The sequence below is a fragment of the Gymnoscopelus microlampas genome (assembly GCF_963454915.1).
Source record: "Gymnoscopelus microlampas genome assembly, chromosome: 24".
In the NCBI taxonomy this organism is placed as follows: Eukaryota; Metazoa; Chordata; class Actinopteri; order Myctophiformes; family Myctophidae; genus Gymnoscopelus; species Gymnoscopelus microlampas.
Window position 1 is genome coordinate 12,295,955 of NC_139961.1, and position 17,080 is coordinate 12,313,034.

The 17,080-nt window shown below is 40.4% G+C and overlaps 2 protein-coding genes across 6 annotated transcripts in view; both read left to right on the forward strand.

Moving 5' to 3' along the window:
- LOC311040418 (general transcription factor 3C polypeptide 3-like) overlaps positions 1-2,694 on the forward strand; it is a 19,239-nt gene extending 16,545 nt beyond the window's left edge. Inside the window, exons 18-19 of the mRNA XM_084050698.1 lie at positions 1-125; positions 2,131-2,694. The exon at positions 1-125 is cut by the window's left edge and continues 28 nt beyond it. Of these exons, the coding sequence (XP_083906824.1) occupies positions 1-125; positions 2,131-2,253 (248 nt within the window). The 3' untranslated portion in view covers positions 2,254-2,694. The remainder of the gene's footprint in view (positions 126-2,130) is intronic.
- A 479-nt stretch (positions 2,695-3,173) lies between these two features.
- LOC311040414 (E3 ubiquitin-protein ligase HECW2-like) overlaps positions 3,174-17,080 on the forward strand; it is a 64,526-nt gene continuing 50,619 nt past the window's right edge. For 3 of the 5 annotated variants that reach the window (XM_084050691.1, XM_084050692.1, XM_084050693.1), the window contains exons 1-2: positions 3,175-3,939; positions 13,027-13,093. The gene's annotated coding sequence lies outside the window, so the exon portion shown is untranslated. Of the gene's footprint in view, positions 3,940-13,026; positions 13,094-17,080 lie in introns of all 5 variants that reach the window. The other 2 variants (XM_084050689.1, XM_084050690.1) reach the window with 1 other exon arrangement.

Sequence of the window (17,080 nt, forward strand, 5' to 3'; positions counted from 1 at the left end):
AATTACGTGGAGAATGCCAGGAGAGCATGTACAACCTGGCCAGAGCTCTGCATCAGGTGGGCCTGGTGCACCTGGCTATACACTACTACCAGAAAGCACTGAGTCTACCTGCACCCACACTGAAGGTACGCGCACACACATACATATATGGGCGGCAGTGGCTCAGGGGTAGAGTGGCCGGGTAGAGTGAACTGGAAAATGGCAAGGTTCCCAGTTCGATCCCGGGCTGGGGGCTCCCTCAGAGTTAGTGTCGAAGTGTCCTTGAGCAAGACGCTGAACCACTAATTGCTCCCGATGAGCAGGTTGGTGCCTTGCATGGTTTCCTCCGCCATCGGTGTATGAATGTGTGTGTGAATGGGTGAATGTAATGCACAATCTATGTAAAGCACTTTGGATAAAAGCGCTATATAAAAGCACCATTTACCATTTATACATTTGATGTTTCATCGTGTAAGATCATAGTGTACATTTTGGTTATGCATGCGGCAGTACAGTGTATGCTACGTGTTTGACTGTGCATGCTGCATGCACCCAGCACCGAGTTCAGCCGGCATTCGGGGGGGGGGGGGGGGGGGGGACTCGCATCCACAGACAAAATGATTTGTCTCGGTTTGGCTTGTTCTACCCTCCTTTGAGACTCACACACACATTTCTGTCAGCGTAAACCTAATCACCTACATCTGTTAAGGTGCATTCACTCTGGACGCAGAGCAAGTTCTTAGAGAGACGTGATTAATGTTAAGATACAAATGAGACAAAAAAAAATGCAACTCAAGCTATTTTCACCAAAGTGAACAGAGCGTCAGCCAGTGTGTGTGTGTATCGCTTCAAGCAAATGTAAAATGCTACCGAGTTTCCCGCCGTTCAAGTGACATTATTTTTATCACGTCCGATGTGAATGCGCCTTGTCATGTGTATGCCCAGTAACACAGTAAAATCCTTAGTATTCATTTAACACTAAGAATGCAAAAAATATATGTACTCAAGAGAGATGCTACAGGTATACCTGGGCTGCATGCAATGTATTCCATATGGCTAAACTTTGACCGTGTGCTGTGACCTGGACTGTGACTAATTTGAAAACGGACCAATGAAGGACAAGATATGCTGCAGTATGCAGACAGTTGGTCTCCTAGCAATTTGGTAGGCGTGGACTGGATCCAAGCCTCAAACACAGGAGAGCAAGTGCTGGGTGAAATGGCCCATAGAGTCAGAGTGGAGAGAGCACATTGAACCAGCAGAACATGAAACGGAAGCTTTAACCAGAGAAGCGTCTGCTGATGCTGACCACGAGATTCCTTGTTTTTTTTTTTACATTTAGGCAGCCAACACTACCGCTAGCAGTCAGCTGACTCTGATCATCATACTGTACAATAGCAACGCAGTGTGTCTCTAATTGTGACTGGTCTGAACGCAGAGTCTAGAATGCACACAGAAAAATCTGTAGTATTAATTTAACACTAAGAATGCAAAAATCTGTCAAATGAACTCTTAAAATGTAGTCATGCAATGTACCCTAATTATTTTTGGGGGTGCAAATAACTTAAACATCTCAATAATGTACTAAATCCTTGGCGCGCCCGCTGGCCTAACGGTCCAGGTGCACACCACATATAGGCTCTAATGTAGCCTGACAGCGCTTCGCGAGTCTGAATCCCGTTTCCGACGGCCTTTGCTGCGTGTCACTCCCTCTCTCTCTCCCTGTTTCCTGTCCATCTTCACTTCACTATCTACTATCATTAAAGGCAGAAAAAGGCCCAAAAATATCTTTACAAAAATGATTAAATAATGTACTAGAACCAGAATCACATCTGGGAGAACTTGTAAGCTTTGTGGTAGCTAAACACGAACAAAGCTTTGTGGTAGCTAAACACGAACAAATAGCTGAGGGGGAGCCTACCATCTGAGTTTGAGAAGACACTAATAAGGGATAATCTCTGTTTCTCCTTCTCCAATCTCTCTCTCTTCATTTTGTCTTTTGCTATGGCCCCACCTTTTAACCCCCCATCTCTTTCTCTCTCTGTCTCTGTCTCTGTCTCTGTCTCTGTCTCTGTCTCTCTCTCTCTCTCTCTCTCTCTCTCTGTGTTTCTCTGTGTGTGTGTGTGTGTGTGTCTCTCTCTCTCTCTCCAGGGTATCTCTCGTGACCAGGTGGATCTGAGTGGGGAGATTGCCTTCAACCTGTCCCTCATCTACCGGGCCAGTGGCAACACAGAAATGGCCCGCCAACTTATCCAAACCCACTGCATCATATAAGCACACACACATTGATGCCATTGTAGCCACGCCATTACGGTCATATTTTACAGTGTTAAAAACAAATGTGAACCCAATTTTTTGTTATTTCTTTAAATAGATTGACAAAGATATACATCTTCTGGTTCAGGTCTATGTTGAATGAAAGGTGCTTTCATTGTGTGAGAGTCAATTTATTTATTATTTTTCTTTTCATAAATTTACCTTGAAATATAATATGGCATGCTTTACTGAGCCTCGACCGATCAAAAGGGATCCTTTTCCGGTACGTTTCAATGGTATAATGTTACAACTGATAGCAACGTGTAATGTTTTGATACCCGTCCCAACCACAACTCAGATTGTACAAAACATTGCTTAATTTTTTGGGGTTACAGAATGTATATTTTGTGTATTATTACATGTATATTTTCTCAAGTCAATAAATAACTGGAGTTTGAATAGGTGCAACTGAGATTTGTGTTCTATGTTGTGGTGGGTGGGTGGGTGGGTGGGTGGATGGATGGATCAATGGACAGATGGATGGTGGACCATGAATGTATTAAAATAATGGGATGGACTAGTTGATTTCTTTTGTTGTCTAGAGGATTGAGAAGGCGGGATTATTTGCCAAATCCCACATCCCGCACTCTCTCTCTCCTCATCTCCCTGACATAATATCAAGCAGTCTGCTGTCATCATCTTCTTTTACAGGCTTTGATACAGTGGGGGCAGTATTGGTGTAACCCTAGCACCAGACAGCCATATGGGGTCTCGTCTGATCATGCGGATTCACCCATATGATATTAATCAAGGCAATGTTTTTTTCTTGGAAAAAATCGCAATCGCCGACAAATAAGGGATTAAAACACCGAGGTGTGGTATTTTGTGAGTCGGTTGGGTTTTCATGTCAAGCAGTCTGCTGTCATCATATTTACAGGCTTTGATACAGTGGGGGCAGTATTGTAACCCTGGCATCAGATCAGCATATGGTGATTCACACATATGATATGATATGAATCAAGGCAATGTTTTCTTTTTGTTGAAGTTCATGACCATCATGACCATCGTGATCGAAAAATAGGGGATTAAAACACCGATGTGTAGTATTTAGTGAGTCGGTTAATAGTGTTTTCATGTCACTGTCTAGGACTGGAGGACGCCCAGGTTTTGTGTATAGTATGGTACACAGTACAGACAGTACATACACATCGGTGGCAGCAGCGGAAACATTGTAACGGTCAGGGCGGATGTGAAGTGGCCCCCCTCCGCTTTAAATAAATAAGATATGAACACTTTTTTTTCTGTCTGGCAACAACAACCAGCGTCTGATCGAAGATCAACTGGCCTGATGATGATGGCGACTATGTAGCGATCAGAGGAAACGCCGTAAAATCCCCGTAACAACATAATGGAGTAATGCGAAAAACAACCCGACATCAGCGGCTGGAGGAGCGACGGATCGGCAGCGGGACGAGGGGTGCCGCTCACCCCGCCTCGGAGCTCCGGAGCCCGGCTTGGATCAGGAGACATCGGCGGGGCACCACGGCCCGTGATGTGGGTCCAACATCACCGCCATCAGACTGACTCCTAGGCTCGGCAGCAGACCAGAAGGCTATCATCTAAGAAGCGACATAATGAAGAAACAAGTGGTCGCTGCGTAAACATTAGGAGCTGAATCCTCTACATAGATTTTCTCTTTTTACGGTAAGTGAGATTTTCTATCTTTGTTTTTTATTTAAAATATATATATATATTATTCAGACAACACTTGATTGTCTCTTTATGTACTTGTTTTTATCTTATTTAGTATTTTATTTTTTTCTATTTTTTCTATCTTTCTTTTTTTGTTTTTTTTATTAATTATTTTGTTTATTTATTTTACGGTAAGTGAGATGATGGAGCCTACTTTAAAAAAATGTGTATTGTAATTATTTTACATTACACACACTATTATCACACACATTCACACACATACCCTTGCACTTGCCTAATTATCCCCCAAAAATAATTGTAATAATAATTAATTAATTAAAATACATCATACATCATAAATAAAAAACATTTTTTTTTTTTTTGTAATTCAAATGTTTATTTGTTTTTCAATATGGTACAAAATGTAACTTCAGTGGTACAAATAAAAAACATTGTCAGTTTCCTTTCCTTGGTGGAGCCTATACTTATGTAATGCAATGCCTTATTGACATTTAGCTTATTGTTTCATTACAGGAGGCATAAATATTACAGTACAAATAAGATTTTAAAGGCGAGAACCATATGGTTCTCGCCTTTAAAATCTTATTTGTACTGTATTGTTTTTGGTATATTATGATGATGTTTTTTCAACAATCCCCAGCACATGCACATACACATACACATACACAGAAAAAAATAATAATAGTGACAGTAATAATGATAAACAAAATCACAATATAACAAATGACAAATAATCATATTTGTACTGTATAGCTTACTGTTACTCGGCCAATATAGGCACTGTTGTTGTCATACAATTAATCATACTGTGTGTGTGTGTGTGTGTTTATTTAATTGAAAAATATAGTTACTTTACTGCTTTGTTGTGTTTTTAAGCATCAACAGCTCCTGTTTTCTGTTGGCTATACGCTGTTGATGGATGATGTCTGGATCAGTGCTCTAGTAATAAGATGTAGGCTAAGATTTATTTTGAGAAGAATCTGTGCGAGTGAAATAGCTTTTTTATCAATTGGAAGAAAGCCTTTTGGTCAGGTCTGATAGAACCTGCTCACTACTACAACACACACACACACACACACACACACACACACACACACACACACACACACACACACACACACACACACACACACACACACACACACACACACACACACACACACACACTCCACTCCAAACCTCAATGATTTATACATGCAGGGATTTGCAACCTTTTTGATTACAAGAACCCCCAGTTTGATATGTGTTAGGCCAAGGACCCCCATTTGATAGGATTTTTATTTTATCTCTGGGATGATGGGATTCCAATCTACTACACTGTACACTCCTCAGTATTAATTTAATGTCTCTGACAGATTACAAATGGAACCAAATGGACCCTTACAGGTGCATTTGGTTCTATTTGTTCCATTTGTACACTCTGAGTTACAGATCTTTCTGTAAGGGTGTGTTTCGGTTCCTGTAACTATCAATAATTTAGCTGGGACCCGCTGGAACCCCCGCCCTCAAGGGCCCTTGGGCTGTCCCCAGACCCCCAGGGGCCCCCGGACTTACAGTAGGCTATATCAGTGGTAAACTGTATGAAATTAATATTAAAATAATGAATGTCCTAATTCGTCACAATTTAGCTATTTTTGAAACTTTTGAAAGTTATTTTTATGAAAAAAATAAAAGTGAATTCATCGTAATCGAGGCAAAAGTTCGAAGTAATTGTGCTATTGATTTGAAGTCATATCGCCCAGCCCTATAACACACAACCACCAGATCTCTCTTCCCCAAGGCACCATATACCAGAGGAGGTGAAGACAGGACAGCGATCTTTAACATAATTCCAGCTGGAGTCGGGATGTAATCTCCTTCTAAAGTGTTTCCTCCGTTAATGGTCCCAGGCAGGATGTATGCTGATGATCAATCTCTACACAATAGTCTACCATATCCACCGGGCCATCGTGAGGTCACACATAAAATGTTGTATTGGTGGGCACTGTGCAGATAATTGTAGTTTATTCCTCCTCGTTTGCCCTTCCAAAAACTGTAATTAAGGGGCAGGTAATTGCAGATTTATTCCTCCTTATTTGTTTTCCCTTGGGAAGACTGTAATCAAGATGTTGAATTTGGGAATGTGGTGGAGTCGAATTTCTCATTTCACATAAACCTGTCCACGATGAAAATCAATACATTACAGATCCTAGATAGGCCTACAAATCCACACCGAAGGGACTGGAGCCACGTGAAGGCTTCAGGATAGTATAAACAATGGTTAGCTGTTGAGTGGTTGTTCACTGATTGAATGACTAATTACAAATATAATCAAAGGAAAAGCCATTCGCAGGGATGAACAGACGCCAATTTTCCTGCTAATTCTTCTCAGCAGGAAACACTAGCAGGTAATAAGCAGTACCAGTCGAATCCACTACTTCAGCTCAGCTATCGGTGTTGAACATCCAATGATAACGTCTAAATGCCAGCCCAAATGTCACATGGATCAATTGGCAGCTTTTTTACTTAATTACGTGTCTTTTAGACCAAACCACTATTTATCTGTTGCTTCTCAATGTTGTAATAGGATAGTGTACACCAGTGTTTCTCAAAGTGAGGTCTGCGGACCCCTAGGGGTCCTTGAGGGGGTCCCAGGGGGTCGCCAGCTATCTCACTGATAGTTAGAAACCACGTGGACCCTTGCAGGTCTGTAACTCTGACAGTGTACCAATGGAACCGAATGGACCCTTTCATTTGTACACTGTCAGAGTTATGGGGGCCCTCGGCACAATGATCTAATGCAGTGGTTCCCAAACTTTTTAGCTCAAGACCCAAAAGAGAAATTAGACTGTTGCCCAAACTAGTGAAAATAGCAGATCTACAAGCTCACAACGCGACGCTTTGTGAGCTTCTTAAACATTTGTTTTCTAAATTTCTTTGTTTGTTTATTTATTCATGAAATTCTTTTGAAAAATCATTGAATTTCTGTTTCATTCATGATTTTTTAAAACTATTTTTTTAAAGGACGACTTCACCGATTTTCAACCTATTTTAATATAATTGGTCTTCACTACTGCTCATGATAAAATGGCACCATTTCTGTCTACTTGGTCTGTGTCTCAGAGGAGAGCTGTGGACAATTGAGAAGCCTGTCTACCAGTGACATCATCGATTGGGAATCCAAGCTTATAGAAACTGCAGGCTTTCTATTCCTGGAAAGTTAGCATGCTATAATGGAAGCCATTGTTCTCGCGTTAATACAAATCTAATTAAAACATCTAAAATCTTGTTTGAAAAAAAAAAATCTGCCTAACAACAATGTCACTGGTATTTCTGAACTACTGGGGTTTCTGAAGTGTCCACAGCCTTCCGAGCAGATTTTTTTTTTACCATTTGATCATGAGCATTAGTGAGGACCAATTATATGAAAATGGGTGAAGTCGTCCTTTAATGTTTTGACATTTACTGGTGACCCATAAAAATTGGTCTGCGACCCAAAGATGGGCCCCAACCCACTGTTTGGGAAACAGTGATCTAATAATGCATACCAAACTGAGGGTCCTCAAAATGAAAAGTTTGAGAACTACTGGTGTAAACAGGGAATATACCCCTATGAGTTTCTCATTGGCTGCAGAGCACCTGTGAGCCACTAGCTTGTCCCTGGATACATTTCTATTTTTATTTACACCTGACAAAAGAGTAATGCTGCCATGAATCTGATGATGGAGAGATTGGGCTTATTCAAATAAGACAGTTTCTTGATGGTTATTGATGACTGCAGCATTTTAGATATTGGGGTAGTTCTTTTTGTTTGTTTGTTTGCTTGCTTGCTTGCTTGTTTGTTTGTTTAATACAATAGCTATGGGTCAGTGAGGCACCCCCTGGTGGCCTAACCAGCTCATACAGGCATTGGGCATTCCTATATTGGGAAAAATAAATTGATGCTACCGTAATTGGCTAGTAGAGCTCAGCTAGCAGGTTCACTATCCAGTGTCAGAATGTACCAGCATCAAGTGTTAATATCAGCCGATAGCCGATCTACAAGCTCACAATGCATCGCATCAGCGTATTGTGAGCTCGTAGATCGGCTATTTTCCAAAGAATCTTGAAAACATCTGTAAAATATTGAATACCTTTGAACCATTTTAACAACACAAATCTTTTATGTGGGACCCTGGCACAAAGTCTTTTCAGATGGGGGTCAGCAGCCAAATACACATAATTCGGGGGTCCTTGACATAAAAAAGTGTGAGAACCACTGCGTTACACTTTTTTCCCCGGGCTTAAGTACAGTCAAACGGTTGTGAAATGGGAGTTGACCCCTCGTCATTGTAGCAGACTATATTTTGTGCCCATCAGGTTGAAACCACTCTTACAGTGGCACACAGGAATGTGGTGGGTGGGTGTGTTGGGGACAGGAAGCTGTCGTCTCTGACAGGACAGCTTCATTGTTCTCTGATCACGCTACGGCTATTTCTGGAATGTGTGTGTGTGTGTGTGTGTGTGTGTGTGTGTGTGTGTGTGTGTGTGTGTGTGTGTGTGTGTGTGTGTGTGTGTGTGTGTGTGTGTGTGTGTGTGTGTGTGTGTGTGTGTGTGTGTGTGTGTGTGTGTGTGTGTGTGTGTGTGTGTGTGTGTGTGAGTGAGAGAGAAAGAATGGCTACTCTACCGTCACACGTTACATTATTCAGGTATTACTTAATCACACGAACCCTATGGTCCCTATTCTGGGCATGTCAAAGTGGGTGAACATTAGGCGGAAACTGCTGCTCTACAAGCTCACAATGTGTTTAGATCAGCTATGTTTTCAGTGAAGAGATTTGGTGTGGTTGGAAAAAGGAGTTGACCAAGTATAGACCCCTGGGGGACCCCAGTCAGTGAAGTATAATGGGGTTGTTCTGTCTCACTCTATGTATACATCCATCTATCCATTTTTCATATTATATTATTGTTTATATATATTTCTGTCTGACAAGCTTAACATGTGATTATTTCTTGCATTCATACTTTTCAGACTAGAATTTATCTTAGTACATTCGAGTGGCAGATGTATTTATTTTTTCATGATGAAATTACTTACTACTATTTCATTTGTTTCATTTGAAACAAGTTAGACCGGGGTTCCCCAATTACTTTTCCCCAAGGGCGAAATGATGTCTCGGGTACCAAGCCGAGGGCCAGGGGCATTGATGCGAAATTGTTTTTTATTTGTTTGTTTTTCTCTAATCAAGCTAATTTGACACTGTTATTTTAGGCCTGGGATTCTTAAATCCTGTGTTGAGGGTCACGCAAGTAAAAAATGCACTCTGGAAACAAAATAGGTCTGCTTGAAAAGTAATACAGATTAACAGCAGCCAGTTGTACATACTGAAAATCGAAATAAGTCCCGAATCAATTATCTACTTACAGATGTGTTTGTTAGTCTGCTTGAACAGTAATACAGATCTTATTTTTTTTCCAAAAAAAAAGAAAAAAGATATATATATATTTTTTTATGACAGGAGTCGTCGCGGGCCGGACAGTTGCCTCTCACGGGCCGCAAATGGCCCGCGGGCCGCCTATTGAGGAACCCTGAGTTAGAGCATGTTATCGTGAAATCCTAAAACCACCCACACTCAAAATAAATACAACTATGCTGGCAGTTCCTATATCAACAAGAGACAGTCAATCCTACGGCATATTGTGTAATTACCAGTTGGCTCTCTGTCTCATCACCTCTCCTCACCATCTGGAGATGTGTACACACATAGCTTTGCTTTCCTGCATGCTGTGTGCTCCTCGTTTCATACCGTAACTAAAAGGTTATGCAGCATGTAGTAAGTAGAGTATGTGTAGGCTATGGCAACAGAGTATTGTTGCTGTCGCAGGCAGAAACCTTGTATCTCCATATTTCAACTTATATGCTTTTGTTTTGTAAATGAATGCCCTATTCGTCATACAAGTCAAGTGTCACAATTGAACTATTTTTTTAAAAACCTTTGAAAGTTAAACCCATTAAGACCTGGAACTGTGTCATTTTTTAGATTTGAGCTAAAAAGCATTATTTTACACTTTGGGCTATTCAAAAATAGCAGATCTACAAGCTCGTAGCGCGGCACCGAGTGCCGCGCCACGAGCTTGTAGATCTGCTATTTTTGAAAAAACGTGTGCAAGTCTTTGAATAATGTATTTTTAAAGCGAACCGCTTTTAACTCAAATCATCTGGGGTCCCTGGACCGGACCGCGGACCCCCATCAAAATATTTTGATGGGGGTCCGCGGCCAAATACATATCATTTTGGGGGTCCTTGACATGAAAAAGTTTGAGCACCACTGATATGGAAACATATGTTTTTCAGAATACTGTTGAGATTTAGGACACATGTAGAATCGGCTTCAGGTCTCAATGGGTTAATGTGGTGTCTGTGGGTTTTACAAATATTGAACCAATGAAAAGTATTAACAAAAATTGTGACTGAATAATAACTACATTAGATCCATTGGAACACAGGTTATTTGTCTCCATTTCCTGATAAGTTACGGTTTTGGACATACAAGGTTTCCACCGGACAGTGGCGATATGATATATGGGTGACTGGGTCTGGTTAGGTTTTTTTCTTTTCTTTCCAGTGATAAGTGTATATTTAGTCTCAGCGTCACTCTCACCAGTTATAAATAACCCTGGGATTCGCAGCTGGTGCCGGAGAAAAGATAGAGCTAATATTACCAGCATCTCCATCTTTCAATTCAAGAGGGATTGTTATTTGTAAGTAACTCGCTTGTTGCAGGTGCAGCAGAATTTTGTCGTGCTCCAGAGACAATAACAAATACACTAACAAGATAATGACATTATATAATAATATTATAAAAATAATATAACGACTGGACTACAAGGTACATTGTTGTACCTTTTGTGTCACGATCATGAAATGTCAGTTGATGATTGTCATAAATAATTGTAATTCATTATTTAATCGTGGTTTTAGCATAATATTGGAACAGATGTACATTTCTGTTTGCCATTTTTAGGTTTTGCAAACAAAAACTGAACAGGGTAGATCATGTGACAAATGATGACTGCTGCCAACAATCAAAATAAATAATATGCTGTGGCCAAAACTACAGTATATACTTAATAATTGTAAGTCCACAACGCATTGCATTCCAACAAATTGTTTGCCCTAAAATGCTTAAAAAGAGTGTGGACAATGACTTGAAAATAATGATATGAATATAACATTTCTAGTTTTTTATACAGATTATGCAAAAATAATGATTAGCTCAAATAATTGCAACCAGGCGATTATGTAATAATTGTGACAGGCCTACTTTTGTGATGCCTACACTTGTGGATTGACAAAGGGCTCGTCTTGTATTGTAGGGGGCAAGTAATTGTTCCACTCAGAATGCACTGTATTGCACTGTATAACCCCACATGAACGGTTTTTCAGTTCACTGTGAACTTGTGTAGGTGGCTAGACAATAACATTCAACTGAATGTGAAGACGCAAGCACATTAACCTCATCGGATTTCGTTCCAGCCATTGATCTGTGACCGCAGGTTGCACGTTTGGAGCAATGTGATGTGGTGGGGTTTGAACCTACAGGCCAGATGTTGTAGGTCAGTGGTTCTCAACCTGTGGGTGGTTTTGGGTCGGTCCCCAGATGACAGTAAAGTGACAATTTAACGACTTTTAAGATTAAAAAAAAATTATGAAATAAAAAAGACCATTACTGCTGCTTCATCAAAAGCAATCAACAAACTACTATAAAAACTGGTCAAACATTGGCCAAATTGTATAATAATATAAGAAAGAGGCAAACATTGTGAAAATAGCTGTGAGGCGTTGGGAGCTTGTAGATCAGCTATTTTCACATTACTTATCTGTGGAGCCGAGTCGAACTAAATGTAATGCCTCAACTCCTAAAATTCCAAGTGCTTCAGTTGAATGTTATTGTGCTTGTTAGGGTGGGGGGGGTCCCCAGTTCAAATATGATTATTTTGTGGGGTTGCGGCCTGAAAAGGTTGAGAACCACTGGTCTAGGTTACACCATGACTTTTCCATTCTAAGATGTTGGGTGTTTGACTATAATATCCATGGCACCAGTCCAGCGGCATCTTTAGGGGTTTGCTCTCTTCCTTCCGCACGTTAGTCATCCCTCCAGCTCAAGGCACAGAGAGGAGATACTTAATGATGTGCTGCTAGTGTGAGAAGATAGAGCAAGGCAAAGATCAAACATAACTGAGGGAACATTGGGTTGTTTACGGGAAAGGGCTGCCGTATAGCCTAGTGCAAGTTACAGTAGAAGAATAAATGGAAGTCTTAGCAACACAAGTACACTGGTTAGAACCAAATAAATTCCATTTAGAAATTCTAAATTCAAATCTCTAAATTGTGCATGGACACAGCAGGTACATTATATACAATGGGCTGTTCCATAACAGCATTGCATATTGCTGTACTGTATGGTAGGACTGCATACTTAATGCATATTTTTTGTGTGGAAAATATGTTTTCTTTTGTATCATTTTATTAATCTCTTTGTTTAGTGTGCTTTTTGGTACCATAGCTTTGGTGAAATGGTATTCTATGTAATCCAATCCACAGTCCTCTGTGATATTGTGCCTCTGTGAGGCTGATAGATGGGGAGATGGGTTGTACAATGTATTATATATAATATATTATATTAAACTCCTAGGAGACAAGGGAAAAGTACAAAGTTGCTGACCAAATGAGGTTGTTTTAATGAATTGGCAAGTTTAACGATTCCATAATTGTGAAACATAAAATCACTGTTATTGATTATGTTCCAATTAATTGTGTAGCCACATCATACATATAAATATCATGTAAAGTGTCATCACAGAATTGCATTAACACAATTAAATTTACATTTTTATAAAGAATCATTTCTGTGAGTTCAAACTAAAGCAATGCACTGAAGTGGTTGTCATTGGGCAAAAGCAGTGAGGTCAGGGTTTAGTTAAGGAATCAGTACACCCTGCTCCTCTACTGTACTTTTACCCTTGTCTTGATTTATTGAAAAAGCTAACCTCATTTAGCATCTTCAGTTAACCTTTGTTCACACACTTACATCAATACCTTCTCTTTTCTCTTTGCAGGAACACTGCCCTTAGTAATATCGGTTGATTGCAGTTCCACTGATCTTCAGAAGAGACGCTTAATACTGTAAGTGGCTGCACTTGTCATACATTCCTCTGGGTAAGAGGTTCAGCTGGATATCAAATAGATATAAAGTGGTATGGGTTCACAAGCTGACCCGGACTGCTCTTTCAGCTATACTTTCATTGAATTCTGTGACCCATAAAACTGCACTGTGAAATATTATGAGTCACAATGCCTTAAGATAATGTGCACTAATAATAGTAGCACGCCGTATGAAGGTTTCACCCAACATACCGACCAATAATGTGCACACCTCCTCGACCGCCAATGTGATTTTCAAGACCTGACCTGACTCACACTCCTTCAAAGACTTTGGGTTCCCTCAGTGGTGTGTTCTACCGTGTTACATTATATACGTAGTATGCTGTGCAGAATTTAAAAAAAAAGAAGAATATACTGTCTACTAACCATTTCATCCATTGACCACGCGCAAGTGTATGGCCTATATGGGCACATGTCGTGCAGGGAATGATTATCGTATGCCCTCCAAAAAAACCTAGAACACCACTGGGTTCCCCTCCCAGAGCTGTGCCTAAATCAACAGCGGGTCTCTAACTTTTACATTTCAAGGACCCCCAGTTGCATTAGTCCACGGACCCCCATAACTCAGAGAGTGTACAAATGTAACCAAATGAACCCATAAGGGTCCTTTTGGTTCCATTTGAACACTCGCTAAATTACAGGCCCATAAGGGTCCATTTGGTACTTAAGTAGCTATAATTTTACTCGGGGACCCCCTGGAACTCCTCAAGGACCTCTGCGGGTCCCCGGACCCCACTTTTAGAACCAATGGTTTAGAAACACCTTGACAACTTCCTCACTCTTTCAAATCTGCCCCCCCCCCCCCATTCTGTTTGGAGACCATGGTGACAACCACAAAACACAGCTAGACAGCTATTATCTACCAAATTTGATAATCCATTGATCGTACATACAATCTATAGTCATATCAGATGTTGTGCTCTCAAATCCACAACTGTGGGCTTATAGACCAATTATTTGTTTACAAACATTGAGACTGCATGTGCAGGTGCCGGTTTTATGTAATCAATTCCCAGCAGATCCCCAAACCTGTCGTTTTGGGGAGCGCTGGTTTCAGTTCATTCAACCTCCTCTTGTGTGTTGGCTGGTGAGGCGGCACGTGCGGCAACGTGTCGTATCGGTGGGGGGGCGCGGCCATTTACATTGATTCATTTCTTATGGGAGTCACGTGACTATCAAGCGCCCAACGTTCCGAATGAGAGTGTGCATTTGCGCACACTCAGAGTTATGGGGTCCTTTAAATAAAAAGTTTGAGAACCACTGGTCTACTTTATCATGTACTGTACAGTATGCACAAGGCCGGAGACAGAGAGACAGGCAGAGAGAGGGAGAGACAGTTAGGTCTGGTGGGACAGACAGACAGAGTAAGAGACTAACAGACAGAGAGAGAGAGAGAGAGAGAGAGAGAGAGAGAGAGGGAGAGATGTGGTGATGTAGGGATTAGAGAAGTCATCCTGTCAACACTAAAGCCTCCATTCTCTGTATTAATCCCGCCATCAGATCAAGGGTAGTAACCTCCCCCTGTGTGTGTGTGTGCATGTGTGCGTGTGTGTGTGTGTGTGTGTGTGTGTGTGTGTGCGTGTGTGCGAAAAAGTGTTTTTAGGGACCATGGCAACAAGCGCCAAGGACCTGTGCTTGTTTGTTTCTTTGGAGGGCTACACCTATCAATCATCCTCTTAGTGATTATTTTATTGATATCTTTTTTTAAATTAATTGAATCATTAAGAAATGCATTTTTGGGCTAATTAGTCATTTAAAATATATAGATATATATATATATATATCAACAAATCAGTGCAAAAACAAATCTAATACATTGTTTATAAGTGACCAAAATTGATTATTCTGATTAACTACTAATGCCCTATTTTATTTTTGTTGTGAAAAAATAGCTGATATACAAGCTCAAAAGTTCGTGCCGCATTGGGGCACGATGTGAATCTCCTATTTTCGATATTTTGGAAACTTGATTATTTTATTTCGGTCAATATTTGTTTTATAATTGATTAAATCGATTAGATTGATTCAGTGTTGCACCCTTATTTATTTTATTTATTTATTTGTAAGCCGAGTGCATTCAAACAGGAGTGATTTTGAATCTGTGTTTAAGAGGCATGAAGTGTGTTAAAAGTGGTGCGTTTAATGCAAACACACATGTGTGTCTTCTTATGTGTTTTTGACTTAGTAGTCTAGAGTAGTTCCAGTGTAGCAGAAGTAGTCATCATGATAGATGATATTCTAGGGGTCAATTGAACATACACTACTGCCAGGTAGTGCAGCCATAAATAAATCATTCTTGTTACAGACAGTAGGTTCAGGCATAGTTGGATTTACCAGTTTGCAGACTGGAGTTCGGAAAAAATCAATGCAATGCACTTCTGCAATGCATGCAATTCATCCCTGTCAGTAACGGCTGAAAAGCGCTACTAGTGCTAGGAACGATTACAGAATAAGTGTCAAAAGGATTAAGAAACTCACAAATTAGCAATAGTTTTGTTCTGTTTTTCATGGAGGAAACGTGAACGTGTTTTTAAATAGCCACTTATAGGACCAACCTAATCCAGCCAAATATGTGCTACTTTCTGTAGACTGCATAATGCATTTTCACTAAAAATATATCCTCTTGGAGCTGAACTGCATTCATCACAAGGCTTGACATGCAACTCCCTGTGGGTTGTGTTCGGCTTGGGGGTTGGGGGGTGCATAAAAGTGTTGCCATGCCAACACAAGCCCCTGTCTTTTGCCAACCCTCCCGTCACCCAGTGGTGGAAAAAGTACTTGCCTATGTATAACATACGGCTAAAGTGGTTAATGTATGCTTCATGATATAATAATTGATCATTGCAAAGTAACTAGTAACTAAAGTTTTCAAATAATTGTAGTGAAGTAAAAGTACAATATTTGCCTCTGAGATGTAGTGGAGTAGAAGTAAAAGTATAGGAAATGGGAAATACTCAAGTAAAGTACAAATACCTCAAAATTGTACTTAAGTACAGTACTTGAGTAAATGTACTTAGTTACTTTCCACCACTGCCCGTCACCATAATCAGTTGTTGGACAGTGTCTCACAGGCCAGGGATCTTTACATAATTTTTTTTAAAGTTATTTTCATTTTTCAGAAGTCTGACGGAGAGGTCTGGAACATCTGAAGCCAGAAGCATGCTTCATACATATTTATAAGTGACCCATTTTCAGCGAGGATGTTGTCATTACCTTTCTCTCCTAAAATAAACCAGACTAGAGCCTGCGACAGAGACACTAGGGTGCTGATACTGTAGCTACCATTGTGTACGGCAGGTCAAGTATGGATGCGGCATCATATTATTTACTGTTATCGTTTTAAACACATAATCTGCCGCCAGTTAAGGACCAAACGAGATGATCACGACAAGTATGAGTGATCGCATCTGTCTCACATTGATACTTAACCCATTAAGACCGGGAAACGCATCTGTGTGTCGTTTTTAGATTTCGTTGGGCTATTCAAAAATAGCAGATATACAAGGTCAATAGCGCGGCACCGAGAGCAATATTCGTTTTTTTTTCTTTTTTTGGCGGACATTTGTAACTTAAATCTTTGCTTCTGGTGGTTCCTGGAACTACATATTTTATAATTGTTCCCTTTAAAAATATATATAATCCAAGATTTTGCCACGATTTTTCACGATTTTTCAAAAATAGCAGATCTACAAGCTCATAGCGCGCGGCACTCGGTGCCGCACTATGAGCTTGTATATCTGCTATTTTTGAATGCCCAAAGAAATCTAAAAATGACACACAGATGCGTTCCCGGTCTGAATGGGTTAATATAGCAAATGTCTGTTGTCACACTGTCGCATGTGAGAACATTTGTTCTCCACATTTCTCCTTTGCCTCGTATTCTCTCTCTCTAACACTGTCTTCTCTTTGTTGCCATCCCTTCTTCTGCTCTTTTGCAGGTGTGCAGCC